At 52.3% G+C, this 27,186-nt stretch overlaps 10 protein-coding genes across 10 annotated transcripts; 2 read left to right on the top strand and 8 right to left on the bottom strand.

Annotated features, from left to right (window-relative positions):
- Nucleotides 1–35: 35 nt before the first annotated feature.
- Nucleotides 36–2,141, top strand: HMPREF1120_05903 (dolichyl-diphosphooligosaccharide-protein glycosyltransferase). The gene is made up of 2 exons (XM_009160093.1): nt 36–545; nt 596–2,141. Exons 1-2 carry the CDS (start codon nt 154–156, stop codon nt 1,761–1,763), a joined length of 1,560 nt encoding a protein of 519 aa, XP_009158341.1. The 5' UTR covers nt 36–153; the 3' UTR covers nt 1,764–2,141.
- HMPREF1120_05902 (DNA polymerase IV) lies at nt 2,134–4,383 on the bottom strand (the record flags this gene model as incomplete). Its single annotated transcript, XM_009160092.1, has 1 exon — nt 2,134–4,383. One exon carries the CDS (start codon nt 4,381–4,383, stop codon nt 2,134–2,136), a length of 2,250 nt encoding a protein of 749 aa, XP_009158340.1.
- A 709-nt stretch (nt 4,384–5,092) lies between these two features.
- Nucleotides 5,093–7,417, bottom strand: HMPREF1120_05901 (sphingomyelin phosphodiesterase; the record flags this gene model as incomplete). Its single annotated transcript, XM_009160091.1, has 2 exons — nt 5,093–5,831; nt 5,895–7,417. 2 exons carry the CDS (start codon nt 7,415–7,417, stop codon nt 5,093–5,095), a joined length of 2,262 nt encoding a protein of 753 aa, XP_009158339.1.
- A 554-nt stretch (nt 7,418–7,971) lies between these two features.
- On the bottom strand, nt 7,972–11,136 carry HMPREF1120_05900 (sulfite reductase (NADPH) flavoprotein alpha-component; the record flags this gene model as incomplete). The annotated part of the gene is made up of 1 exon (XM_009160090.1): nt 7,972–11,136. One exon carries the CDS (start codon nt 11,134–11,136, stop codon nt 7,972–7,974), a length of 3,165 nt encoding a protein of 1,054 aa, XP_009158338.1.
- A 238-nt stretch (nt 11,137–11,374) lies between these two features.
- HMPREF1120_05899 (uncharacterized protein) lies at nt 11,375–12,737 on the top strand. Its single transcript, XM_009160089.1, has 2 exons — nt 11,375–11,813; nt 11,870–12,737. The coding sequence occupies exons 1-2, from the start codon at nt 11,775–11,777 to the stop codon at nt 12,539–12,541; spliced, it is 711 nt and encodes a 236-aa protein (XP_009158337.1). The 5' UTR covers nt 11,375–11,774; the 3' UTR covers nt 12,542–12,737.
- HMPREF1120_05898 (uncharacterized protein) lies at nt 12,730–13,182 on the bottom strand (the record flags this gene model as incomplete). The annotated part of the gene is made up of 1 exon (XM_009160088.1): nt 12,730–13,182. One exon carries the CDS (start codon nt 13,180–13,182, stop codon nt 12,730–12,732), a length of 453 nt encoding a protein of 150 aa, XP_009158336.1.
- Nucleotides 13,183–13,761: 579 nt separating this feature from the next.
- HMPREF1120_05897 (uncharacterized protein) lies at nt 13,762–15,807 on the bottom strand (the record flags this gene model as incomplete). Its single annotated transcript, XM_009160087.1, has 3 exons — nt 13,762–14,721; nt 14,804–15,376; nt 15,430–15,807. The coding sequence occupies 3 exons, from the start codon at nt 15,805–15,807 to the stop codon at nt 13,762–13,764; spliced, it is 1,911 nt and encodes a 636-aa protein (XP_009158335.1).
- A 3,572-nt stretch (nt 15,808–19,379) lies between these two features.
- HMPREF1120_05896 (U2AF domain-containing protein (UHM) kinase 1) lies at nt 19,380–21,397 on the bottom strand (the record flags this gene model as incomplete). The annotated part of the gene is made up of 5 exons (XM_009160086.1): nt 19,380–19,615; nt 19,697–19,958; nt 20,063–21,235; nt 21,296–21,321; nt 21,370–21,397. 5 exons carry the CDS (start codon nt 21,395–21,397, stop codon nt 19,380–19,382), a joined length of 1,725 nt encoding a protein of 574 aa, XP_009158334.1.
- Nucleotides 21,398–22,158: 761 nt separating this feature from the next.
- HMPREF1120_05895 (Gly-Xaa carboxypeptidase) lies at nt 22,159–24,128 on the bottom strand (the record flags this gene model as incomplete). The annotated part of the gene is made up of 7 exons (XM_009160085.1): nt 22,159–22,349; nt 22,402–22,740; nt 22,848–23,102; nt 23,155–23,299; nt 23,361–23,648; nt 23,714–23,819; nt 23,881–24,128. The coding sequence occupies 7 exons, from the start codon at nt 24,126–24,128 to the stop codon at nt 22,159–22,161; spliced, it is 1,572 nt and encodes a 523-aa protein (XP_009158333.1).
- A 1,343-nt stretch (nt 24,129–25,471) lies between these two features.
- HMPREF1120_05894 (uncharacterized protein) lies at nt 25,472–27,089 on the bottom strand (the record flags this gene model as incomplete). Its single annotated transcript, XM_009160084.1, has 2 exons — nt 25,472–26,937; nt 27,005–27,089. 2 exons carry the CDS (start codon nt 27,087–27,089, stop codon nt 25,472–25,474), a joined length of 1,551 nt encoding a protein of 516 aa, XP_009158332.1.
- Between the last annotated feature and the right edge of the window lie 97 nt (nt 27,090–27,186).

Here is a 27,186-nt window from a genome sequence, read left to right as displayed (position 1 = left end):
GAGTATACGGCGTTTGACCGCATGGCACCCCCGACGACGACGCAGCCTCAGGTCAGTCGTTCTCCACGCTGGCCTGAATGATCGCATTCCGTTCCGCATTGAAGGCGTTGCTACACTATTGACCTCTGCTCCCGCCCGACGCAAGGCACGAGGATGCGATTCTCGTCGGTGGTGAGCACGGTCTTCGGGCTGTGCATTGGGACATCATTGGCTTCAACGCAACAATCCAACCTGACTACACCACAACTGACGCAGAGGATATTAACCGGCGACTTCAAGCCCGCGCCCGTCTTCGAAAACACCAACGTCGTCCGCACCATCAACCTTGAGAAAGGTTATGTCAGAGAGACAACCAACGTCGTCATCACAAACACCGACAACCAGGCTCAGACGGAGTACTATATCCCCTTTGAATATGACGTGGTAGGCAGGATTGGCGGCTTCGACGCCCGGGACAAGAAGCATGCTGAGAGGGGGCCGTTGGATGTGACTGTGGCTGCTCTGGCCAATGTGCTTGAGGATGCGCAGGGCGGCTTTTCACCAAAGTATGTTTGTTACCAGACGAGCTATCTACACTCAAGACTAACTCGTGAAGGTCGACGCAATATTACATTGTCCACCTCGCTGAACCGCTACCGCCAAAAGGCACCGTCACACTCTCCATCTCGTACCACATTCTCGGAGCTCTACGACCGCTCCCAGCAACCATCAAACAAGAGGAAAAGCAGTATCTGACCTACAACTTTTCCGCCTACATCCCGTCGGTGTATCCGACCATCAAACAAAAGACCAAGGTCAAGTTCCCATCAGCAGATATTCCTGAATACACCACGATAGAAGGCTTGACCACCTCGAATACCGTGGATCCCGAGAAACAAGGATCCACATTAACCTACGGACCGTACGAGACTGCCAAAGTGCCCCAGGGCACAATATATCCAGTGACGGTACGCTATGAATTCAACAAGCCAGTTCTAGTATGCAGTGTGCTCGAACGAGATGTCGAGGTCTCACACTGGGGCGGAAACCTTGCAACCGAAGAACGATACTGGCTACGCCACGACGGAGCCAAGCTGGCGAACCAATTCTCGCGACTGGCATGGAGCACGCAAAACTTCTACATCAACGCGGGACAAATGACGACCTCTGCGCTGCGCGAGCTCAAAGTTCCCCTGAAACCAGGCAGCGTCGACGCATATTTCACCGACGAGATTGGCAACGTGTCGACCTCGCGGTTCCGACCAAACGCTGTGCGTGAAGCCAGTCTAGAACTCCGCCCCCGCTACCCTCTCTTCGGAGGCTGGAACTACAGCTTCCGCATTGGCTGGAACAACGACCTTTCTTCGTCCGTGCGGAAACTCCAGACCCCGCCGGACACGTATATCCTGTCCGTGCCGCTGGTCCAGGGACCAAAAACCCCAGAGGGCATTCAGTACGAGAAGCTGGTTTTCCGTGTCATTCTGCCCGAAGGCGCCAGAAACGTCAAGTACCAGACGCACGGCGGTACTGGCGTTCCAGTCCTCCATGCCGAGCATGGTCTGCACAAGACGTTCATGGATACCCTGGGCCGCACGGAACTGGTGCTCACTGCCACCAATGTCGTCGACGAAGCTAGAGACGTGACTGTACTTGTCACCTACGAGTATTCGTTGCTTGCTGCCCTGAGGAAACCGCTCACTGTCTTTATTGGTGTTGCCGTCGTGTTTGTGCTGGCGTATCTGGTTGGAAGTGTTGATACGAGTATTGGGAAAAAGAAGAGATAGAGAAAGAGCAAAAAAGCCATTTTATATAAAAGTGAGGGAATAGCAACTGCTTTGCTTTGCGTTGCATTGACCTTTAGCAAAATGTGTATGAAGTGTCCAATGTGAATACCTATAGAGTGGTGTACTTTGCGAGAAGGAAAGCTGCAACGACCTGCTGAGGCTAGTTTGTATTTCGTACACTGTGTAAGGTTCAGAGTCTAAATTCTTGTAGATAAGGTAGACAGAATGCACTGAACCCTCTCATCTTCTCCGTGCAGAAGGAAGAAAGGCGCGAGCGAGAAAAAGAGGATCAAGATTAGATAGCTAAGGCACTGTCAGGCACCAAATGCCACTGTATATATATCCAAACGATTTTCCCTTGTGGAGTTTATCAACCCGTACACCTCTCTTCCGGAGGTCGGTATCCGATCCCCAGACCATCCATGAGCCTCCGTTCACGATCGTGCCATGTATCCGCGTCGTCCCATTCATAGTCACCATCGTCATCATCACCGGCATCGCCATCAACATGCTGTCGGCCAGTTTTTGTAACAGGATCAGGCTCATTCTTGATTGAGTTGTTCTTTTCATTATCATCACCACCACCACCATCACCACCTCCTGACCTTTTCCTCCTTCTCGGACTTTCCAAATCCAAAACCATCCCCGTAGCCCTGTCCCGAACACCAGAACTATCAAACTTCCAGCCACGGGTATTCGCGACAAACCTCCGCATGTCGCGCTGGAAAGTATTCCCACCACTCCATCCAAGCACGGCACAGCCGACGGTGCGCCAAGCGGAAATAATGATATCGACTCTCCGATGAATATTTGGATTCTTCACTTTCGGTTTCTCCTCGTCATCTTCCTCTCCCTCTCCTCCCCCTCCCTCGTCCGCTCCTTCAAAATGTGGATCCTGCCACACACAAAGCGCCTTATCAAGACTATCAAACCCACCACGCCCCTGCCGTTCCGCACGAAACGGCACAGTCGCCTGCGCCCGATCAGAAGTAGTAGTATGCAGGGTCAAGGTATGCGTGATCCAACCCTCGATCTCCAAACTGCGCACGACATACCCCACCAAATCCTGAGTTTTAGATTCATCACGATGACTGAGGACCACATCGACATCCCCTGAAGCGGTCTTTCCTCTCCGATATCCACCGACAATAATACACTCGACATCCTCGGGCGTGCCATACTGGCTGGATTTTATATCCAGCACACCGCGGGCATGACGATGAATAACCTCGCCGATCTGCTCGACTTCGGCGCGCGGGATCTTCTCCTGGAACTCATCGTAGTATTTGACTCCGATCTGCTGGACGCGATTGAGCGTCGACCACCCGAACTCAACTACGTCGTTTAAGTCTTGCCATCCGTGCTCGAAGTAGAATTTGCGCGCTGTTTCGGGTCCCACGCCCCAGATGTTCCAGAACAGGCGGAGATGTTGCAGGTCGATGTCGTTTTCTAGGTCCGTCACTGTCTGGATTGATCGCTCGGAGTCCTCGGGGCCGGAATGGTACCATTCGTTCCAGAGCATGGCGATCTTCTCGTTGCATCCGGGCAACCGGTTGATTTCTTCCGCGTGTCTGATAAGGTATGGGTATGCGGCGATGCTGGCGATTGATGAGGAGTATGCGCGGACCCCGATGTCGTCGAGGATTAGGATCCGTGCGTCCCGGATCTTGGTTAGTTGCGCGATGAATGCACTGTTGGGAGGGTTCATCGGTGTTGAGCGGCAGCATGAATATGCTGCGTATTTTCCTGTAGCCCAGTCTGGTAGAGGGGGTAGGGGATGAGCGGCTAGTTCTTCGAATTCTGAAGTTGTGGTCCGGTGGAGTTTAGGCGTCTTGCGGACCGTGGGAGATGTAGAGTCTCGAGCCATGTTGCCGTGGTCTCCGTATCGCCGCCGAGATGAGTATGAGCTGCCTGACGATGGAAGATTTGAGGCTTCCGCCTTTGCGCGTTCGAGGATCGATGTCCCTGGAGAAGCTGGAGCGGCTGTGGCTTTGACGTATGTCACTGGATCGTGTAGCGGCTTGGGAGTGGTTTCTCTAGAAGGTTTAGGGACCACTTTGGCAGTGTAGACGATGTATGGTTCGCAGGCAACCAATCGCTGCTCTGTAATACATGCCTCGAGCCAGTCGAGTTTCAGAATGAGAATGTGGTCGGTGAGGTCGGGAAACATGGATTTGGACTCGGGTCCAGGGGGCGCTGAGTGCGTGGACACAGTCGAGGCCGTCGACGTCGAGCTTGAGCTTGACCTCACACTCCTCGGCCTATGTCTCGTCCCGGTTCTGTTATCGCGTACGTCAGGCTCGACTCGGCGCTTCTTACGTGCTGGTCCCGCATCCTCATCGTGAACGCCACCATTGGTACCGGTGCTGACTTCAGGCAGAGTCGCCTCCTGGGTCCAAACTCCCTTGGCCCGCAAGTCAAATGCAGCGCGCTTCTTCTGAGTGATACGACCCAGAAACACTCTTGCTTCTTTGGGGTCATATGTCAATGCGCCGCCTAGACTGAAGATCTGATCCTCTACCTCATGGAGTTCTTCTGGCTTCAGATGGGTGGGAAGAATGAATATTGGTGGTAAAGACTTGAGACTCAAAGAACTTGAAGTGGAATGGGTGGGCGCCATTTTTAGAGCCAACTCCACTCGTCTTGTTTATCCAAAATCGATTGTTGATACAGTATTATGAGTGGCGCGTCATCTCATCGTCTCATTTTGCGCAGTGCTGTGGCCCGGATAAACGCCACATTCGTTCACATATCAGACGGAATCCCGCGGTCGAGATGTTCAAAATGAAAAGTCCTGTTCGGCATGCTGCGCAATCAGTCATTGTAGCAATGCGAGCTGCGCGCCAACCCGCTTGTGGAATGATCAAGAAATGTAAAGGTAAGAATAAATGAAGGACGAAGCACGAGGGCCCGCCCCGTTGTCATGCCTCCCGTGCAGTGAGACACCGGAACTCGATCTTCGACTGTGGATGGAAATCGTTGCCGCATTGTACTACGTCATCATGCCGGCTGGGGTTGGGATTGGGATGTAAGGGCTCTGATTGGCTGCTTACTGACGACGAGGCTGCGAGGCTGCGAGCGTAGGGGAGGTGTGATATGAGAGCAATGGCAATGAAGATGCTCAGCTACTGGTGCCGACCTACCAGCTAGCACCTAGTAGCTAAGAATTATGTACAGGATCACTGCGACTTCGCTTTCAGTTAATCAATCAATGGATTCATTACCGTTACCTTACATACGTAATACCTGCTGCTATATGAGGAGTGCTAGACATCCTTGGGCACCGTCAACCTGTGATTCCATCGCCTAGATCATGACAGGCATGAATATCACACAATACCAAATACTTTCTCCCTCACGCCCCGACTATCACCATACTTCTCCTTGCACCGGCTGCCCAAACCTCCGCTTCCTGCACGCATGTAGCAGACCTTTTGCTCGGGAGAAATGGCCCCAGCTCCACGTCTGAATGGGGAAGTACTGGACTTGGACTCATAGGTATTGTACAAGTCGAGAAGGGGTGACGATTTGCCAGACTTTTTGCTGCCAGGCGACATCGACATCGCATCGATACCACTATCCTTGAGCATCTTCTCGGTCACGAGGTGCCAGAAGGTGGCATTCAGAGGAGCGTTTGACGGCCAGGGCACGCCAGGCTTTTGCTTTTTCTTTTTGGACACTTCCACTTCAGCGTTGGTACTGTCGTCATCTTCTTCTGTGCTACCGTGCTTTGAATGAGGCTTGACAGAATATGCCTCACGAGTGTCGTACTCGAACTCCCACTCAGGCTTAGTCCAGTGAAGACTGTTGGAGATGTTGGCAAAGTAAGTTTGAGCGCCCATCACAGAAAACGTCTTGCTGTCAATCTGATACACTCGGTACCCCGAGTTGAGACCGGTGAGCGGCGTGATGCTCGGTCCGATGTACGCGACCTGCAATGGCTTGGTGAAATCTACCTCCATCGTGTCGCGGAGATGATGACCATGAGTTCTCATATCGCTGCTTGGCCTCTTAAGTGACTCAGGCAAATAGTCGTAAAAGATCTCCAGTTGATCCTGATGGGTGTGTCTGTGGAAAGTACTGGTCAGCCTGAGAGGATCTGTGGGGCGGAGTGAACAGGAGGCAGCTTACCCAAGGAATATCACGGCGATAGTGGCCGGAGAGAATCGTCGGACGATCGAGTAGAAAAGGGCAGTAGGGGTTGGAATAGGGGCGTTGCCGTCATATCCTGTCAGGACATGAGCTATGATCCACGCCCGCTGCCCACGCTTCTCGCACGCCGAAAGCTCGTCGGCAAGCCACTTGAGAATGCCGCTAGGATCGGGGTTGGTCACGTTGAAAAATGCAAAGATGTTGTCTCTATACCAGAAATCAGAATTGAGCGCAATGATCCGCAGACCTTGTGCTGTGGTCGTGGCGTAGGCGCCATAATGAGTCCGAGCAAAGTCTGCCTCGGTGTCATTCAGCCAGGAGTGTTTAGACCACAGTGACGACACGAGGTCATAATTCCATTGCAGAATGTTGCTGCTAGTATTGTGTGGGTCTGGGTTCATGCTGTGAGGTGTATTGAAGCCAACAGGGAGGGTCTCGTGATTGCCCAGCACTGGATAAATAGGCATATCATCGCCGAGCATTTTCTTGAAGACCCGGTAGGCGACTTCCTCTTCATACGAGACGTAGGCGTGAGATAGTTCGTCTTCGGGATCATGAGAGACGACATCGCCGGTGAATATGCTGAATGCAATGTCTTCCAGATCGAAAAACTCTGGCATATCCTTGAGGGCAGAGAGAGCCAAGTCAGCAGGCGCGTCGCACAAGTATGACCCAAACCGCGAAGCTGGCACCGAGGCATTGTGAGAATCCGTGAAAAGCTCGTCGTTGCGGGATGATGTACGACAGCAGAGATACTCTGAGCAATTCCCCTCCGACGCAATGTCATATCGCGGGTCAAGATGCCAGTCCGACAGATGGAGCACATTGAAGGTCTCGCCTGACGGCTCCGGCGCGATCTCGGCCGATTCTGGTTTTGGATCGAAGAACAGACTCTCGTCGATAAGTATCGGAGCCTCTTCTGGGCAGTAATCAAAATGTAACGAGCACAGGCTGTACATGTCTCCGGTCGCCATGCTCATCTTCGACAACAGCTGGGCGATATAGGGGCCGAATGAGGCAACGCCACCGAACTCTGACTCGCAGGAAGATGCCCGCATCTTGTCTTGAACGAAAGGCAATGCATTGCATGTTCGAATCAACACATTTGTCATAAGTGAGACCGGATGGCTGATGGCTGCCACATGCAGAATCTGCGTGGCCGCGATGCATTTGGAACAGTCGTCTGCGTATGCTCCCGTGGTCGCGATCGAGACCAGCTCGTTCACCAGGGAATCCTCAATCAGCGACTGTGCAAGCGGAGTGATAGACTCTGGGTCGGGCGGCTTCTGGTCCCTGTCCGGAACAGGACCAGTGCCATTGTAGTACAGAGTTATTACATCCTTTGCAATAGTGTTTGTGAGTTTGGGATCCAATGCCTTGGACTGTCCGACAAGCGGTGACTGTGACCCAATAGATCCCGCAGCAAAGGCAACCGCCAAAAGGAGTATGTGCCCAAGGAAGGCCCAAGAACGGAGAAGGGCCGCGAATTTAGCCAGAGCCATCGGTTTAGCACTTCAGCGAGTCCGCTTCTGAGATATTGACTTTGGACACGGCGAGGCTGCGTTCAGCCAGCAGCCAATCAGGTCCTTTCCCGGCAACGCCTCCGCACCGAAAGGCAAAACGCAGGCATTCAACTCGTCAGCCGGAACTTGTACACGAACACTTGAGGTTTCGACTTTAATTGAACCATATCTGGGACAATAACGACCCGGGTGTTGATGGAAAGGGCGTGGATTTTGGAACCGAGGAACTCCCTGAAGTTGGACCGCGTGCCTCTTTCCTCAAGCGAGACCCGACTTCGTCATAAGGATCGTCGATAGTCGCCAAGACCCAGATCGTGGACACTGACAACTTGAAGACTTCGGCGGAATTACATAAATCGTCCATGTGACTGCGGCAACAGCATCTTTCATAGCAGCAGTTCTATCATATGATCAACGCAGCAAAATAAAGGTGTTGTCCATATTGCTTTCGAAATAATGGGGCTCATATACAATTCTAAGATCTATTTTCGAGGCCAACATCACAAACACAATGGTAGTGTAACGCTCTCTATCTAGTAAACCTCAAGAACATATCTTCCGGCATCCTTCAACTTCATGATCTCTCTGGCGGTATCGACCTTCTTGACGCCATTGTCTCTGGCATCTTGGGCGATGGCCTCCTCCAGGACGTTGGTAACATCCGGTACAGGCCAGGTAGGTCCGCAGAGGTAGAAGGCACCATCCTCCTTGATGTAAGCCTTGACAATATCGTCCATGGTCTGCCGCATTCTGTCCTGAATGTAGATCTTCTGCGGCTGATCTCGACTGAATGCACGTCCAAGCAGGGTGATGACACCTGCGGCTTGATAAGCCTCCCATTCCTCTCCGTAGCAGTATTCCTCGCGCTGGTGGCGCGAGCCCATGTACAGCAAGACAGATCCAATCTCCTTGCCCTGAGCCTTCTCCATGGCGCGGTGTTGGACAAATGCTCGGAACGGGGCGAGACCGGTACCGAGACCGGCCATGATGATCGGTTGGGTCGACTTGGGTGGCAGCTTCATCACTGAAGGCTTCACGCTGACCGTCACTGGAGCACCCGGTTTGAGGGCGCTCAAGTACTTGGTGGCCTGTCCGAAGCGATCGCGTCCCTTCGGATCGACCCAGTTGACAGCGACAATCATCAGTGCGACCGAGTTAGGGGTAACAGCCTGGCATGAAGCGATGGAGTATTCACGGCGTTTCATAGGCGACACAATCCGCACCAGATCGTGGAACGAAGGATGAGCCGACGGGAATTCGAGTAAGACGTCGGCATAAGTGACTGTATCAACTTCTGCTCGGCGCTGGAACTCCTTGTATCCTTCCGGACCAGCCAGAGTCAGAAGATTCTTCTTTTCATTCTCATCCGTTGCGAAATCGGCAAGCGCCTCATAGAATTTCTTGGGTGGCCGGCCGAAAATGTCGACATTCTGTTTCAACGCCTGGTAGATTGTACGGTTCTCGAACACTGCGGGATCCTCGCGAGAAGAAACCTCAACAACGTCCTCCGGGTTCAGTCCGTACCACTTGATGAAGTCCATGACGTGATCGTGGTCGTTTTCAGCATGGATGCCAAGCGCCTCACCAATATCGTACTTGAGACCAGAAGTGCCCAAATCAAACTCGATGTGGAAAATGTTTCGATCGTAGGTAGCAGGCGTCAAACGACGGTTCTCCTTCACGTGCACGGTGAAAGTCTTGGTAGGGAGATCCGGTCGAAGAGAGTTGGAAGTGTTGTATGCTTCCTTGAAAAGGAAGCCCTTGGCTGCCTTCTGCCAGCTACGCAGTTTGGAAGGCGGCTCCTCCTCAGTTTTGTCAAACGTGCTGAAACTGTTCGGCCGAAGATCCTCGGGCAGAGATTCCTTGGCATCCACTTCCAGCTCGGTCCAGTCCTCGGGAACAACAATTTGACGCAGTGTCTTATCGAGATCGGCGGCAACCTGTTCCAGAGTCTTGATATCGCTGTTGGATGCGGCCAGTTTCTGCAAGCCAACCTCCTCGGCCTTTCCTAGAACAACACGGAGGAAGGCAGTCTCCAGGATGAGTGACTCGAGGTCGGGGGTTTCGGTAGACAAGGCCGTGCTCGCCGGATCGATGAGATACAAGGAAATGTGATCCTCAGCCACCGCCTTCTTGAAGGCTGCTGGCAGCTTCTTCTCGACGTCTTCATCCTTGACACCAGGCAGCACGAGAATGATTTTGCCACCAGACTTGATAGATTTGACCACATTGATCTTTTCTAGAAGTTTCACATCGGTGACAACGGCAGTATCGGCCGCAGCAATAGGATAGGCAGCATCAAGGCTCTTAGGCGACTTTCTGATGTCAGTCCTATGCGCACCACCCTGGACAAGATTGTCGTGAGTAGTGTGGACCGTCACGTTCTGAGCGGAGTCCTTGGCCAAGGCCTCCGCCAAGTGGGCGGCAGCAGAGGCAGATGGCGCGTCGTCAACAGTCCAGAATGTGTATTGTTGAACCGACTCTTCCAGGAAGGTCGTGATGGGCTGCTCATCGCCGCCTTTTCCGAGGAGCATCTGGAAGGTCGAAGCGATCGATGACGGTGTCCAGGCTTCGGCTCGGGCATACTTCAGCTCTCGAACCTCAGGCGTGTTGTGGATCGAGGCGCCATAAGCAATCGTGGCAAGCACATCTTCAAACAGCTGGGAATGGACACCGGCCTCTTGTACAGCCTGCGCATCGGCAACCTGCCCCAGAACCCCGAGGGTTCTGATGCCATTGGGAATCAGCTTCAAAAACTGCTCCTCCGCAAACGGTCGATACAATCGGACATTGATGGCCCCAACCCTGTTGCCGGATTTGGCCAATGCGGTGGCTACCTGGGCAGCAAGGGAAGACTCGACCGATCCAAATGTCACAAGGACGGCCTCCGGCTGCTCATGACCGTGATACTCAAAAGGCTTGTAGTCTGTTCCCAGCTCTTCATTAAGAGCACGGAGGGTTCTCAATGCCTTTCCCTCAATGCTCAGATGTTTACGGTCTTCATCAGAGATCGACTTCATCACTGACTGGTAAGCGTTGCCCAGTCCGGCTCTGTCCAGAACATCAATGACTCTTGTGGTATCTCTACCAATTCTCAAACCGTCATAGACGTGGAGTGTGGGAAGGTCGTGGGCCAGGAGGGTTGCCAGAAGCGACATATGCTGTGCCTCGTGTGCGGATTGGGTCGAGACCAAGCCGAAACCAAGGTCTTCCGCAGTCGACAGAGCCGAAGCATAGTCCGTGACCAAGCCACCGTTCTTGTCGCCATCGTAGTCCAATGCGGCCACATGCGCCACAAAGGGGTTGCTGACGGAGTAGAGGAGCGAAAGCTGGTCCAGGACTGGTCTCAGAAAGCGAAGCGCTGAGGATGGTGCCAGAAGCCCTTGAGGAATATGTCTCTTCTTGAGATCAAAGTCCTTGGAGAACATGTATCCTAGGGCAATTGATCCGGCACCATTGCGAATCTGCATGGACTGGACTCCGGTGGTATACCCGTTGACATTGCTCTCTTGGGCATCGCTCCACGCCTTTGCGGCCACATCGAGGTCGAAGGTCTCGGGGGAGTAGGAGAAGATCTTGTCGGACAAGGAATAAGTGACCTGTTGAACCAGTGTCTGTCCGGTCACATAGGTAGGGCCGGCAACAGACGAGAGTTGCGGCGTCTGACCGAGGGGAAGGCTCTTCGACTGAGGAGCCATTTTGAAAGATGCGTCCGCTGCTGTGCCGGCTGAACAGAACAGAAAGCAACGCACAACTGCAACTTAACGAGAGAACGACGAGGGAGGGAAGAGGGAATGGTCCCCATGGAGAAAGAAATACCACGTACGGTCCCCCGAGGACCGACTACCGAGTCCATTCTGACTGCGCTGGACCACATTAATGGTCGCCTCAACCATGTCGCCATCAATGGCAAGAAAAAATAATGGCCGAAGTCGAGCACGCAATCGACGCTATCCAATTAGCGCGAGAAGAAGTCATGGAGACTAGCCACGTGATAAGGGTCCAGACAAGGCTGTGCGGAGAAGGCTGAGGCTGCAGCCTTGCCGCAATACTACCCAAATTCGTCCTCCGTTTCGTCCGCCCTCAGCCGCGCGAGCCCGCAGGCTCAACTTGCGACGGCATCTGCATTTCGAGAAATCTTTGGTCTCTAACCTACAAACCTGTGCGGTCAGAGTGCTCGAGTGTAGGTATTCGGGCTTCTGAAGGATCAAGATAAGCTCAGTACTGTCGTGTGCCCCTTCACAGTGATCCGAGTCTGTGAACCCGCTCCCCGCAACCGCGGAACCCTGCGATCGTGGACTCTTGAATCAAGAGACACAGTTACACAGCAGCAGTCATGGCCTCGGCACTAGTCCTAGGCTGCACTGGCCTTGTGGTACGTTACTATTTTACAAGCGATGAGAAGAAGCGCCGACCTGACACATTAAACAGGGCTCTCACATTCTGTCCACATTAAGATCGGGCGCGCCGGCCTACTTCTCAAATATCGATATCATCGCTCGCCGACCCCCTCCACCTGCCCCGGAATCCAGCATTCCGGTGAAAGAGTTCGTCGACAAAGACACCAACAAATGGGCGCCGCATATATCTTCGTTGTCACCTCCGCCGTCGGTCTTATTCTCGGCGCTTGCGACCACCCGGGCTGCCGCCGGTGGCTTCGAGAACCAGTACAAACTCGAGCATGATCTAAATATTGAGCTTGCAAAGGCCGCCAAAGAAGCAGGGACAAAGACCTACGTGTTGATATCGGCCGGTGGTGCCAACCCTAATGCTTTCTTTGCCTATCCAAAGATGAAAGGTGAAATTGAAGAGCACATCAAAGAGCTCGGCTTCGAGCATACCATCATACTGCGTCCCGGCCTCATCGTTGGCAAGCGTGAAGAAAGTCGCCTGGTTGAAGGTATCTTCCGCACTATTGCGACCGGATTAGGCCACATCCACAGCTCTCTAAAGAATACCTGGGCGCAAGATGCAGATGTCATCGCGAAAGCTGCCGTTTCCGCCGCCATCAAGGCTGAAAAGGGTGAAGTAAAAGACAAAGTGTGGATCATTGGACAAAAGGATATCATCCGACTTGGATTGCACGAGTGGAAGTCATCCTAATGTTCCGTCCCATCTTGACTTTCGTTTGCAAGTGAACAGATACCCATAATTCAGGCAGTTAAGCAATGCTAATAATCCATGTTTGGCGGAAATGTGCTGTATTCACACATCCATTCTCTTCTCAATAGCAGGTACTTTGTACTTCGGACACCGAGATGCAAAACTCGAGAGTTCTAACTCCAGCTCGTTCAAACACTTTGCTTCCCCTTGCCCGGCTCACCGCCGCCTTGTCTTCCACCACCGCCCTCGGACATTTTCTTCTTCAGGCCTCCCTTCTCCTCGGCTGTGCCTTGGCTAATGTCTGGATTGGCCGGGCTGGCATCGAGAGGGTTTACCTCGTTCCCTTCACCGGCCTTCTTCTTCGCTTCCTGGGGATCCGTGATGTTTGGGTTGAACGCAGCATCCTCGTTGGCGGCGGCTGTGTCGTCCGAGCCAGACTTGGCGTATTCAGTAGATTCGGGGTCTAACTTCTTGCGATCCTGTTGGGCTTGACGCGCCGGGTGCTTGTTGCGGTCCGGATCTTGATCTGCAGCGAGTCGATAAGGAGTAGTAGAGAGGGGTCGCAGCAGCGGCTGAGACCTGAGCGATGGCCGTAGAGCGTATAGGCTGCGTGAGATTCGTGGGAGTGCGGAGGGAGTCATCTTGTGACTAGCTTTCTTGACTTAGAACTTCAGACAGGAAAGGATGTTCGAGTGCTCCCACTATGACAGGACCAGGATCAGAGAGGTGCTCTTGCTTTTGGCAGTATAGAGAGACTATGGAAGATGATTGAGTACAGTGACACGAGAGAGGAAAATGCAAAAGCGGGAGGAAGTCAGGTAGCGAGGGTATTCCAAGGCGTCATTGACAATTTGAGGTGAACCGACGCAGTTGTAGAACGCCGCAAGATCATCATCGATTGTTGCTCTGCCTTGACCGTTACGTCATATCCCAACGGGTCACCCCCGGATTTGTTTTCCCGACAATCCAATGGTAAGCCTGCAAATGTCCCAGCTTTCAATGCATTTTATATCCTTCCGCTCTATGGCTGGTCGGTCAATATCGTCCATGAATGGATTCTCAATCTGAGCTTGCTGATGGGAGTCTAGGACTGATTTCAAAATGCCGAAGCAATATACATTCAGCAACTACAATAGAATAGCCGCGGTTGGATTAACACATGTACTATGTTACAGCATCTTTCTGATGATTGTTGACGCGAAAGCGAACCCACAGTGCCATCAGCACTTCAATCGGATACCCTTCCTCTTTTCTTCCTCGCGATGTTCAAACATGACCTGGACGCCGACAAAAAGGGCACAGCAGGCACAAAACATAAATACCGCCCCTTGCCAGCTGCCCATTATGCCGTGCACTATCCCCATCAAGCCGTCCAGGCCAACCGCAAAGCCAACCAAATGGGCCGACATCATGAGGAGGATGTTGAACACTGCACCTATTCCACAGAGAACGCGATAAGCCTCCGGTCTATTTTTCCATTTGGCTTTCGGAAACGCCATTGTTGCAAGGACTTCCGGGAGGACGAACAGGACGACAAGCCAACCCCACACCAATAGTCTGAGGTTAATGTCATGCCACAGCGCCACGAAGGAGAAAATGACAAGCATGTTGAAGATGCCACGTATTCTGCCTGATGAGCCACCGCCAAGTGGAACGTAGAGATATCTCACCGTCCATCGATTGAAGCTTCTGTGCCAAGAACGCCAGAAGGCAAAAGCAGAATAGTTGTCACTCATACAACGAACCATGTTCTCCGGTGGGTCAATGCCATCGATCAGCGCCCAAAGCCGGAAGAACCGCCATGGGATCATCAATTTCAACCAAATGATATGGAGACTGAAATAAGCCATCATGCTGAGCTGGAACGGTGTATAGGCGGACCACTCTGGAGAAACCTTTGAGATTGCCACAACGTAGGTGGTGTGGAGAAGGAACTCCATACAAAACAGTGTAATCAAGAACCTGATGCCATATAGGATGGTCCGCCTTGTTGTGATCGAAGGTGTTGGATAGGTAGATTGGTAAATGTAGTCGTTGAACGTCACAATGGGTCCGGCAAGATAAAGCGGAGGGTACAGGATGTATGCGACGTATGTTTTAAACGAGGTATATGTGTGTGCCGGCGCAGGCATGGCGACTCGGTCTCGTTCCGACAGCGCTGTCGGATCGAGTTGTTTCTTCTTGACCATGTCAGCGAAAAGTCCAATTTGGGTAGAGACGAGATTGGAAGGACAGGGTGTGACAAGAGCATAGAAGACATACCTCAACGGGGCTCCCTGCTCTTGACCGGTCCAGCGACCAATAGTGGTCGAAATTAAATGAGATCATCCTTAACACAGTGATCTTGAAAAGGACCTCCCACCTGGGATTCAACCCAGAATGGGCATCCAAGAATTTGCCCCACTCGGCAGCGTTAGGGAGCAAGGGTGCAAGAGCCTCGAACAAGGTCGAGAAGCGGTAACCCTGGGCCAGCTCATTGGCGAACAGAATGCCGATATTGAAGATCCAAGTCAAAGCCGGAATGAGGTATCGGGTGAGTGATGTGCCGATTTTGAAATTGATGTAAAGAATCAGGAGTATTTTCAGGATAGAAAATCCGTTCAGAACCGCAATATATACCAAAGCCGAATAGAAGTCGAACGTGACTCGAGTCTGAAGACGTAGGTCTGCTTCCGCCTTGCCAGATGGGATCTTTGCATGCGCACCATTTGTCGCAGATGTCCCTTTAATGACAAGTCGCTCGTAGAGTCGTCGAAGAAGAGGGTGGACCACAAGTAGAGCAGCTAGATATGGGATATTGTCCCGAAAGCTGGCATACTGGCCGTCTGAATTGTCCTATGTTCTATATGAGCCTTTCGAACAAGTACATATACTTCACCCCAACGTACCACTTTCCGACCGAACAGCCAGCCTGGAGACAACAAAGGTTCGTATTTGGAATAGTTGGGTGAATCAGCTGTAACGCTTTTGTTATTTCCAATGTTCGCATGATACCGTCCGAGTCTGCCAATCTTACGCTGCGAAACTTCTACTACAGCCCAGTACATCTGTGGCACGCAGAACAGAAACACCAGGGCATAGAAGTAGAACTCTGGGGTCCTCCATTGAGGCGGGAAGACATCTGTAGGTACAGCTTTCCCATCTCTTTCCACTGGTTTGCGGGGGTGTTCTTCGATCGCTTTCAGGGGTGTGGACGAGGACGTTGTAAACCGCGTATCTAGGGTGTCGAGAGAATACAGCTCGCGGAAGAACGATGCCACCGTCATGGTGGCTTCAGTGTGCTGCAACTGTATGAGATTACCGTGGTGGTGAAGCCGGCATGGTCTTAAACTCCGTAGGGGAAACTGGATACTGTTATGCGGCGCAGCCTTGCACCAGACGCGGCATCGCCATTATTAAAGTCGCGTGTCCTTTCGCGGTCGAAGGCGGCTGCTTTAGTGGCCCGCTCCAGAGTGAGCATCCGCTGCTTTAATCATTCTCACCGTCAAGTTTGACGACCACCCCACAACGTACCTATAGGCACATTTGCTCGTAGCGATGGGAGGGCTTTTTAACCCCTATGATCGTCGAAGACATGCAATGAACAACCCGCCTGCAGTTTTGAAGGGTCGATCTCTCAGGGCGAAGGATATCCTGTCCTCAGCCTTGGTGGATCTGGGAAACCAACGCGGTCGGTAAGGCTGGATCTCGTCGACAATGTGCATGGAAGAAATAAGATATCGGGCCGGGCCTCTCTGATAAGCTAGCTGACGAACTCATCTGCTTACACTGGCTCTCAAAAGCTGTCGAATGGTTGAGCGAGGGCAGCAGCACACTGGTGCTGTTCAGTTTGGATGAGCTCAGTTCCCAGAGCCAGATGAGGGTCGAGCAGTTCTGTATCAGACTGTCGGGATCACTGGATCAGCTTCAGCGGCAGACTTGTCGGCGGCTGTGCCACGCCTCGAGTCACGAACCACTGCCCTTGTAGTCTTGTCAGGCTCAGAGGCCCTGAGAAGTACTTTCCAAAAACGGTGTGTCAAGTTGTATGCTTTGGCTCCAGGTACTTTTCCCCTTACCTTGAACATGTCAATATGGACCGGGTCGTTGAGTGATGAATCCGGCATCGGATCATGATCTATCACGACCATGATAGGCACAGCACCCATGTCGTCTGTTGTGCCAGGAGAAAGAATCCAGACAACAGTCTATCAAAATTGGGCGATCTAACCAGCAGGATTGGATTGCATTCTAGATGTACCCGGTAGGAAGGAAAGCGTTCGTAACCAGAGCTGAATTTGCAGCAATCCTGTTCCCCATTGCCTTGTCAAAGCATTCACTGCAGTGTACGTGTCCTGAAGCCCTCCCTGATCACAATATCTTTCGCTTCACTTCCTCTCTCACATGACCACACAACCAGGCCTGCGGTGCAGCCCTGCAACAACTCTTGAAACAAAAAGCAAAAAGTATGGTTGGCTCAGGCGGGGGTTGAACCCCCTCCTATATTACCGCTTCTTTGCGTCTCCCTGACCTTACGGTCGGGGGCCCCTATCGGAGACGCGTGGACAGAGTTGAGACTCCCGGTTATCTGCAGTCCTTTCGAACAATCCAGCTGGTTGACAAGCCTCTCCTCTGCTACTTCCAGGTAGCGTGCGACAGACTACACCTTATCCCCCCTTGCGGGAAGAGTGAGGCTGACTACGAGCCGCATCTCCCTGTTTTGGCAAGAGAAGAGGGGTGTTTCCCAGGGATTGGATTGTTCGAACCACAGAAGGGACTCCATCCAGAAGACGGCCCACCAACCAAACCACTAACAAAGCCCATCTCGAAGAGTTGGGAGTCTCAGGTGTGGATTTAGTTACCAAGGGGTGCACTTCTTTCGGGCTTTGTTGGAAGGAATTTGCTGACTTTAAATGATATGTTTGATTTAATTTCAGTGACCCGGGGCGTTGGTACCGGTGGGGGCAGTGACTGTGTTGCCGGGGCAGTGAGGCTAGGCCCGGTGAAGTCAGGTGGAAGTGAAGGGGGAGAATGATATGGGATGGGCGGGCACCCGGTGTCTACTTCAAGATTTCGCGTTTCGAGTCTGTGACTATCAATGTACGGACTTGGGACGTGGAGTTTGGGTAGGTACAGGTAGGTGGTATGCAAGGTCTGGAGCTACACTTTACTTCTACAGTTTTACTTGTTTATCAAGGCTACTTGGGACACTCATCAGGGGGTGAATGGGTTGGTATGGCTCTACGGACAAGGCTGACGGGCAACGCACGGGTACATACCTATACTTGGTCAACCTGCTAGGGACGTTCGTGAGGGGGTGAATCGGTTGATACTGCAGGACTCCAATGGATAAGCCTGACAAACAGTACAAGAATATATATGTTCTTGTTCATCAAGGCTGCTCAGCGACACTCATCAGGGGTTCCTGAAATCGTCGATATTATGATATGACTCTGTGGACAGTGCAAGGCTGACAGGTAATACAACAACATATGAACAGATATATTTGTACATCTCCGGAGAACCGAACGAATTGGTCATACACCACGCCCGTGGACGGCATACTATGCTTCGAGGACACCACACAGGAGAAGAATTACAGGTCCCGAGTGAACATATTTGTATATTTTCCGAGAACCCAACGGAATAGTCATATCCCACGCCCCCAGGACGACATACTATGCTTCAAACACCACACAAAAAAGGAAATATTACATGTCCCCAGGGCAACCCAACTTTATTATTGAAGTCAATACCACTGCAACGTCAATATTAGGTCGAGTCGAGTCCACTTCGAGCCCGGAGACATATTCGTCCGCCTGGCGTAAGGATTCAGAAAAAGGTAAGGGAAGAAATTGATACCACCGTTCGGACTTTAAGGGTATCGATTTCGAGTACCGAACCATTCGGAATCCTTGCTGTGGGGAGTAAACACAAGACAATGTCTATGTAGAAAGAGCACGCGAGATCCTACACCAGAAGCCTCGAGCAGAGCAATGACATGGGGAGATACACACAGACAAATCACACCATCCTATCCTGACTTCCAGGTTTGAGTCTCAATGCCGCTGCTCGTCTCCAAAAGATCAAGATCGAGATCAATTGGGATGGGAGTCAAAAACCACCAGACGTGGAAAAGCAGGCCCAGTCACCAACACCCGAAGATATTGAATAGTCGAAGACCAGTCTTCTGTGGGCGAGTAGAAGGAATCAAATCCAAAATCGAATCTTCTTCTGCCCAACCAAAGCAAGGCCTGAGAAGGGAAAAGAAAAAGAAACAGAAACGGCATGAAGAGAACAAGACGGGAAGGGAAAAAAAGTTGAAGATTTCCACTGCCTGCTTCTCTGAGCCTGCTCCAAGTACAGTGAAGCCGGTGCAGCATAAGACAATCAATGACAATGACACTTTCACACTGCCAGTGGAAGTGGTGCTCGCTCGCCGCCAACTTCAAGAATTCTTCTGCCCCGAGGCCGCCATCGGCTTTCAAGTTCTGTTGTGTACATTTGCAAAGCATTCAAGTTTTGCATTTCTCCCCCACCACCCACCGTCACTAGACTCCTGCTGCAAAAGTAGCCTTCCCCTTTTTTTCTGACGCGCTCACAGACAGAAATCTCTCAACACCATCACAACTACTCCTACAGCTCCAGCTACTATCACACTGTATTGTCATCACCTTCACCAACAACCACCATTGTGACATCGTCGTCTGCCCTGTCTTCAGCCTCGATCTCGGTCTTACCAGGCATTGACGTCGAAGCAGGCCTGTAAATGCATCAAAGATTAAGAAATTAGCCAAACCATTTTTCAAACAACATGTATAGAGCCAGAACAGAGACAAAAGAAGGGAGAGTCCAAGACGAGTCAGAGCGGGGTGACAAAACATACCTCGTCGAAATAAGTCGTCACGACCGTCCGATCAGCAAACTTCCTACCCGCCAGAGCCTGCAGGGCCTTCTTCGCCGACTCTGCGTCCTCGTACTTCAAAAAGATCTTGCCCACACCCGCGGATTGGCGACTGCCGCCCGAGGGACGGGGGATCTTCATCGAGAGAATCTTGCCGTACTTGGAACATTCTTCCATGACATCTTCGCAGATTTCTAAAAGAACAAAACAGTCAGTCGTCAGTAGATTCCAACGAAAGCACGGCATTTAGAGTTCCGGGCCCTGGTTTCTCTTACCTTCGTAATCATCATTGTCCATGAGATCCTCAGGGGTGACCATGTTGAGCAGCTGCAGCACGCGGCCCTCGTCGTGGGCGTCGGAAGTGGTTCCGGCGAACATGGACATGGCATTGACGCCCATATCGAGACCCGCCGCTTGTTGGTAGCCAATACTGGCTCGGGTCACCTTGATGGAGTTTCCGGCTAGGTCCATTCCGTTCAGACCTTCGATGGCGACAGCGGTAGATGCTGGGTCGGCATACTCGCAAAAGGCGATGCCCTGTAAGGATTGACAGAATGAGTTAGCAAGCGCGCAATATACAAGGAACAGATGTAGCAGGATGGAGCGGCATCCGTTAGGAAACTAAGACAATCGAAACATACCCTTGATTCTTGGGAATCGGGTTCTCGAACCAGAACAAACGCCTTCACCTCGCCGAATGCTTTGAGCAGCTCAATGACCTGATCATCGGTCAAGAAAGGCGGCAAGTTGGTCACTGCCAACTTGTTCGCCGTGTCAGGCACCTCTGATGAGATTTCGCCTTCTGCGTACGTGGCTTCATCGGCCGAGGGGACGATATAGTCTTTCGGCCGTCGAATCTCCAATCCTTTGGGAGCCGCAGTCCCGTTCCCGTTCGCGTCGCCATTACCATTCATTTCGGAATGGTGTTCTGGCATAGTAATGCCGTCCAAGGCCAACGCGAGCGTAGCATCCGAGGCGTTCTTGAACTCGACCAGCGCAAAGCTTCGGTCTTCGGCAATATTGGCCTGCGCGCAAGGGTCAACCGCTTTTGTCACATTCAGACCATTGAGTTGCAGATTGAAGAACTGGACAAGTGCTTCTTCCGAAACAGATGCCGGCAGGTTGTGGACAAAAAGCCGCCTAGCTTGTCGGGAATTGGACGGTTTCAGCGCGGTGTTGTTGGAGCTGCTCGACGGGAGGTTCATAAATGCTTGTAGTCGGCTCGGGTCCATCTGCTGTTGGCGAGGTGCACCTGGCAGGGGGAACATGCCTGACATCTTGGCTTGTTCGGCCGTGACGTTCTCGTAACCAGGCGGCTTGATGTCCCATTGCGTTAATCTCCTCTTGCGCTCCAGAATGGGCACGACGTCCGTAAGATCGGGAGTAGGTTCGCGTTTCTTGGGAGGCGGACTGTTCCTGCGTCCGCGGGCTTGGGCGGCGAATTCGTCGCGGTCTTCTCGTCCGCCTCGATCACCACCACCGTCTCGATCCCGCCTACCACCACCGCCGCCGCCGCCACCCCCACCTCTTCTGTCGTCGAACAGATCGCGGTCTCTCCTGGGCGGCCGGTCATCGTCTCGACGTCGCGGGCCTCGTTCTCCTCTGTCCCACTCCCGCTCATCCCGTCTCGATCCATATCTGTCTTCTCGTTCCCGAGCTCGATAGTCCCGGCTGGACGAGTATGTGTCGCCGTCGTAGTCGCGTCGCGACGATCGATGGTGTGGAGATCTCGAACGCCTTCGGTCCCCTCGATCTCGGTTTCGGTCTCGGTCGCCGCCTCGATCCCTGCGGTCGTCGCGATCGTACCTCGAACCCTAAGTCTTGTTAGTACTCTCTTTCATGTTGTATAGTAGGATAGTCTCGGGAGCGCGTACATGGTGGTCTCTTGACCGCCCGGTCTCTTTGTAAGGTTAGCATGTTATTTCAGTAGCAAGACTATCAGACGCACCCCTGGCGGAATAATTGTCTCCGTTCATGGTGACTGCCGAAGCTTTTTGCTTCCAGTATTCGGTGACGCCTGGGACGCAGGAGAGGCAGGCTAGGCTGGCCGCAGATAGTTTACAGCAGACTAAGTAGTGTCGCTCGACGTGAACTTTTTGTTCGGGTCAGACAATCAGAGAATGGAAGATAAATCAAATGAAACAGCAGGTAGTGAAGATCGGGTCAGTGTTAATATGATTGTTTCTAGTCTCAATCGGCGGCTCGAGTTCCTGATTACAAGTTACTACAACTTTTTGGCGCTGGCCACAATTTTTGGCGTCTCGGCGCCTGATTGGCTGCCCACAAACGACGCTTCAAAGTTCAAGCTTGTTAGAAACTTGGACTTGACCTTCCAAACACGCGATGGTATCCCATCAGTCTTTGGATATTGCTACTTGACTTGGTACCAGTGAGCTGCAGCGCTCATACGCGTGCAAAGAGATGCCTGGCCAGGGAAAGGGGGGCAACTGGGCTTTAGCTATACAAACCAGCTGTGACGCGCAGAAACAAACCCAGTTGTCTGACGGCCCGCTCGCTAGCATTCATGCTGCCTTCGTCTGTATCCTTTAGACTCGGATCTGCAGTCGAGAAGAAGGACGGAGTGCAAGGCCGAGATGACCGCCTGCTCGATACAGACCAGCAGTACGAAGTGGCTCGCATGGGTATTGTCCGAATCAAGCAACAGAGGTGTTGCATATCAGCAACTTTGAGAGTGGGCATGATGGGAGCAATCCCCCTGGGCGCCAAGATCATGTTCTCATACCCTCACCTCGTCAACTATGCGGATAAACTCATGATAGAACTTCACCATTTCCATCAGTCCCTTGACCGGCATTCTCTCGTCGACCGTGTGCATACGAGTACCCCGTGGATCATGACTAGCTCGCCATGGGGACATGCGATATATTTGCGGCGACAGATCCCAGTAATATCTTGTATCAGTGTTCCCTGGTATTCAATCAGTTTGCTGCCATGCCACACAGAAGCTGCACAAGCTCACCACTGAGTAATTCCGGGGCGACAACCACTGCTTCACCAAACACGCCTTTGATGGTTCCTGCCAACCATCTGAATCTGGGGTCTTCCGAGTCCGAAACTGGAGAGGAATCCAGTTCATATGCGGCTGTCAGTGTGAGAGCTCCGTGTTCATTAATAGCAATGGACTGAGCGGTAATGTTCTTGGCCTGCTTCCGCTCCCCGAACGCATCCAGACTAAAATTCCACTTCTTGGCCCAGGGAGAAAGTAAGTTGAAGTAATGATCCTTGACCGCTTGAACAGAGTCCTGGATGGCGATACGATGGTTGATTAGAACGGTTGCACTTTCCGGCAACGAGTTCACTAGGTACATGAACGTCAGCTCTGATCCCCACGAAACTGTGGTGGACGTTCTCAATACAGTGGCAAACATGGCCTCGAGCGCCGTTCGCGACTGGGTGTGTACTCACCTTTATCACCACCCTGTACCACGTCAACGGCTGTTGATGTTCGAACCATGGCTCGTCTGTCCCGATCCTCGTCCATGTATTCAAGCAGCTTCTTGTGGGAGTGGGCACCGAGGATAGCATCCCGCAACTCTTCCGGCATGCTTTTAGAGAAGAGCGCCGCCTGTCGAAGAAAGGCTAACGTTGGGTTCTGCCGCACAAGCTGCGACTTGAAGGGATGATCTTCGATGAGGGTGATAACTTGCGCCAGGAAACCAACTGCTGCACGTCAGCCAGCGGTTCTTAGTGTAACCCGAACGGGGGAACAAACTGGCAGTATGATCTGGCGGTGTCGAGGAGTGGCCTCCCGGAACAGTTACCGTGACGGTGACATCGATGTAGCCCTTTTCAGCTGTTGCGGGCAAGGCAAAGTCCGTCCCGAACCGATGCTCGATGCCCGCAATACCTTCGTCGAACTAGGAGTAATAACGCAGTCAACCTCAGGAATTTTCCAATGCTTTTGGCAGAGTGACATACAATCAGTTCAACACCATTTTGTCCGTATCTGTCCATCAATTTCTCTGCAAGGCACCTGGCGCCGTAGCTCTGTTCAGCACCGCCTTCCTCATCGAAGCCCACAGCGAGCACCAGGGTCCGCTCTGTCTTGAAGTCGCATTCTAGCAAACAATCAATGGCTGTAAGCATGGCGATGAAGTTGGATTTATCGTCCTCTGAGCCGCGGCCCCAGATGAACTCTCCGTCGTAGATGCCAGAGAACGGAGGGTACGTCCATTGTTTGGTAGTTGACTCTCCTGCAGGGACGACCTAGCAATATTTTCAGTGTCAATTGTGGGTAGCACTTCGAAAAGGGTGCCTTGCTCTGCACATACATCCGAGTGTGCCATGAAAAGTAGGGGCTTTAGGTCCTTTTCAGAGCCAGGCCACGTATATAGCAATGCATGCTCATTGATAACCTCGACCGTGAGTGACTGATATCTGGAATGAAAGCGAAACTGTTAGTCGATGTCGCAGGGTTGACAGCTATATTATCACCTACACTCTTGGAAACGTCTCCTTGATATAGTCGGAGAACTTGTAGAAGATCTCCCACCGGGGATCTTTGCCCACCGACTCCATGCTGTCATAAGTCACCGTAGGGATCTGGACAGCTCCTGCCAGACGCCGCGCGACCGCATCTTGGAACTCTGGAGACTGGAATAAAGAATCGACATTTCTTTGCGTAATATCTGGCCGTTTCTTAGGGTGCATCACGGGCGGTTGGTGGAAATGCTTATTGAGAACCATGGTATCGGCACGGTTATGATTGCCGCGTCGTATGTTGTTACATCAGTCGCAGAACGGGTGTCTTGAAACCTGTATTTTAATTCCTGTCAAGGCGGGATAGATCTCGTCTTTCGTTCGTAGTCATGGAAGGCCAGATGGGTTGGTAAGAAGAAAAGCCCTGCTCGTGTTGGTCGGTGGCGTGAATAGTCACTGTAACAACTCGTATCTCGGCTTCTGCACAGTTAGTATCTTGTCCATGAAGGGTTTGACAACTGCCTGAACCCGTCCACTCTGGCCAGTCGATGTGGAGACAGATAACGACTGTTGTTGATTAGTTGCTGACGGAGGAACCGCATTTCCGAGGGGTAAAATAGCACCGCTGCGAACGTGTCGACGATCCAAAGTTTGATGGAGTGGTGATATCCACCGGGCGTCCAGCAATTCTCCTTCCATGAGCCGAATGAAGCAGTCGGGCATCATTATTACTGTCGCCACTTACCAAGCGGCTGGTATGATGTCCACCTCGTGCCAGTGGGGGACCACAAGCGATCGTTCTCTGCCGAGGTTCTCTTCCGATTACCTTGTTGAGGTATAGCCTTGCGCATTTCTGGCAGCCTGATTGGATGGCCGAAGGTAGCCTTTCAGCCTCCCCGTCTCCGAATATTATATACTTCAAGTTACAATGTTGTAGTACACGAAGTAGTAATCGTTATGTAAATCCCCTCATTCTATCCAAGACGTTTGCATTTTCAGTCTCCTCTCGAATTGCTAAGGTCGGTCACTTCATGTCTAAAAGACGGCGCTCCCCTCCTTGAAACGATTGCAGTTATTTTGCCCCGTACAGAACTACCACCTAGACCAAGCCGAACTAGCGGCGGTGGTCCGGACAGCGACGCTTCCTCCGGCAGCCCGTGCAGTTGAACCCAGACCGGGGTGGTTGGCTCTTCGGGATATATAAAGAGACACGAGGTCGACACTGCAGACCACAGGGCGATGGCCAAGTGATGTGCTGGAACAGCTTAATCCTTCCAACGTCGTGATGTCGACAGGGAAAGCTCCCTAGAGTGAGGAGCAGGCCAAAAACAGACGCGGCCGTCTGCCGAAACCGGTGCCTTAATCATCTGGTCACAAGGTAAGTCCCATGCAACCCTGGCATGGAGACAATCCCAGTCCACGAAAACACATGCGAAATTTGTTGCCTGTATGCCAGCCGCGAGTCCTGAAACCTTGACCTATGCCCAGTGCTCGCAATGGAGTCACTGCAGTAGTTGGCCCAGACGCACCAACTGATGCCGGCTAAATGCCTGTAAGGTATGTGAGGAAGCCAGCCACCTTCAGCTTATCGCTCGTTCAGGTCAGACATTTCAGACTGCGAGAATCGGCTTTCCATTCTCGCTGTAGCTGCGCGCCATCTCGAACCAGTCGAAATGACTGGACGACCAGAAATCCTTCAAGAAATGATGCACCTCCAGATAGTGCTTGAATCCCATGTGTTTGGCGATGTCTTCATACATGTTGGCAACGAACATTTCTCTTTCTGGTCTGCCTTTACATTCAGTTCCTGCGATGAATGTCGGCCATGGCAAGTTTTGCCTACAACCGTCGAGGTCTTCGAGTTGGCTCAATCGCTCAAACAGCGCAGTGGCAGAAGAGGCCAAGTCACTGGGATCAACGCGTCCCTGGAAGAGGCATCTGTAAGTATAAAGCAACGCGGCATGATGATATATATCCACAATCATGATGAAATCCCGTCGTCTGGCATCATGGCGCAGTCCAAGCAAGCCAGCAGCCATCAAAGTCGACCCTCGAGCTAGTTCGAATCGAGAGCGAACCTCAGCGGGCGACAATGGTAGCTCGGAAACATTAGACGAGGCAGAGGGTCTCCTTTCAAAGCCTTGGCGAAAGGTCACTGTGACATGCTGGAGCAGCGACAGGTACTCCGAGAAAACATGGTTAGAATGATCCGGCACCGGCAGGATTGCTTCCCCCATGCCCCTCGGATCGAAGGCGGTGGTGGAGGCCAGAATGTCGTAGATTGACAGCTGATTTCGGAGGAAATTGAACAGGTCGTTGTTGTCGCGCTTCGTGGTTTCAAGAGCATTTACCAAGGTTCGAGCGGCCTGCCGATGCGAGTCCGCCCCTATGGCCCCTGATTCTGACTCCGCCATCTCATAATTTGCAAGCGTCAGCATCGAGGCAAGCATCCAGACAGCGGTATCAACGTCAATTTGACTTGCCAGATCGTACCCAGCCGCAAGGCAGCCGGTGACCTGGCGGATCTGGGTTGATATCATCATGACGGCTGCATCACGGGCGCGAGCTGAGAAGTCGGATTCAATGTTAGCTGTGACTGCGAGATGCTGTGCAGAGACCGCGAGGATAGCGAGCAGTAGCACTGGTTGGCGATTGGCCAGGGGAAGGACTAGACGCCGGTACTCATTCTTGTCTGAGTCTATCCAGACCATAAGTCCAGCTATGTTCTTGTCGTAATGGTCTAGGAGGCGAGCCCTGGTCGCCGGGTCAGGGAAGCCGGGGAAGAGATTTTCTACGGGATCAACGATGGAGTTCAACGGGCTGAGGTTGCTTTCGGTTTCTGATAACTTGGCGGGTTTCGGTGAGATAGAGCGGCTAGAGGAAGTACTGGCTTTCACCGGCTTGTCAATTTGTGGCGTCGTCCGACCTTTGAGATGGCCACGAACAGCAATGCCATTGGCCCATCTCAGTCGAGGTCCGTAGCCCGGGCAGGTTAGGCCTTTTTTGGCACATTTGATGCATTTTGGAAGTGAACGGTCGCAGCGTATCCTCCGGCGGACACAAGTAGGACAGTCTTCTATATAGTCAGCCTGATGGGCACAATAAGGGTAAAATCCTCGTGGGAGGAGATTGCAAAGGTGCACCTTGTGGCCCGGTACCGGTTGGCCCTGGCGGAGGAGCCTTTGTGTCCGCACCGAGTTGAGTTTGCGCTGGCGGAGCAGCCGCCATGTTGCCGAGTAGGTGCTATTATTGCACAAGGCTGACATTCATCCTGAGATAGTGGTTACATTCCCTAGAACTGTGCTTTTCGGGCCGCGGACGACAA

Source organism: Exophiala dermatitidis, assembly GCF_000230625.1.
Source record: "Exophiala dermatitidis NIH/UT8656 unplaced genomic scaffold supercont1.5, whole genome shotgun sequence".
Classification (NCBI taxonomy): domain Eukaryota; kingdom Fungi; phylum Ascomycota; class Eurotiomycetes; order Chaetothyriales; family Herpotrichiellaceae; genus Exophiala; species Exophiala dermatitidis.
This window is presented reverse-complemented; position numbering and strand designations above follow the sequence as displayed.

Bases quoted from the DNA above. Each gene is read 5' to 3' on its own strand.
- HMPREF1120_05903 (XM_009160093.1), top strand. From the start codon at position 154: ATGCGATTCTCGTCGGTGGTGAGCACGGTCTTCGGGCTGTGCATTGGG. The intron at 546-595 runs GTATGTTTGTTA...TAACTCGTGAAG, and splicing joins CAGGGCGGCTTTTCACCAAA to GTCGACGCAATATTACATTG.
- HMPREF1120_05899 (XM_009160089.1), top strand. From the start codon at position 11,775: ATGGCCTCGGCACTAGTCCTAGGCTGCACTGGCCTTGTG. The intron at 11,814-11,869 runs GTACGTTACTAT...CACATTAAACAG, and splicing joins TAGGCTGCACTGGCCTTGTG to GGCTCTCACATTCTGTCCAC.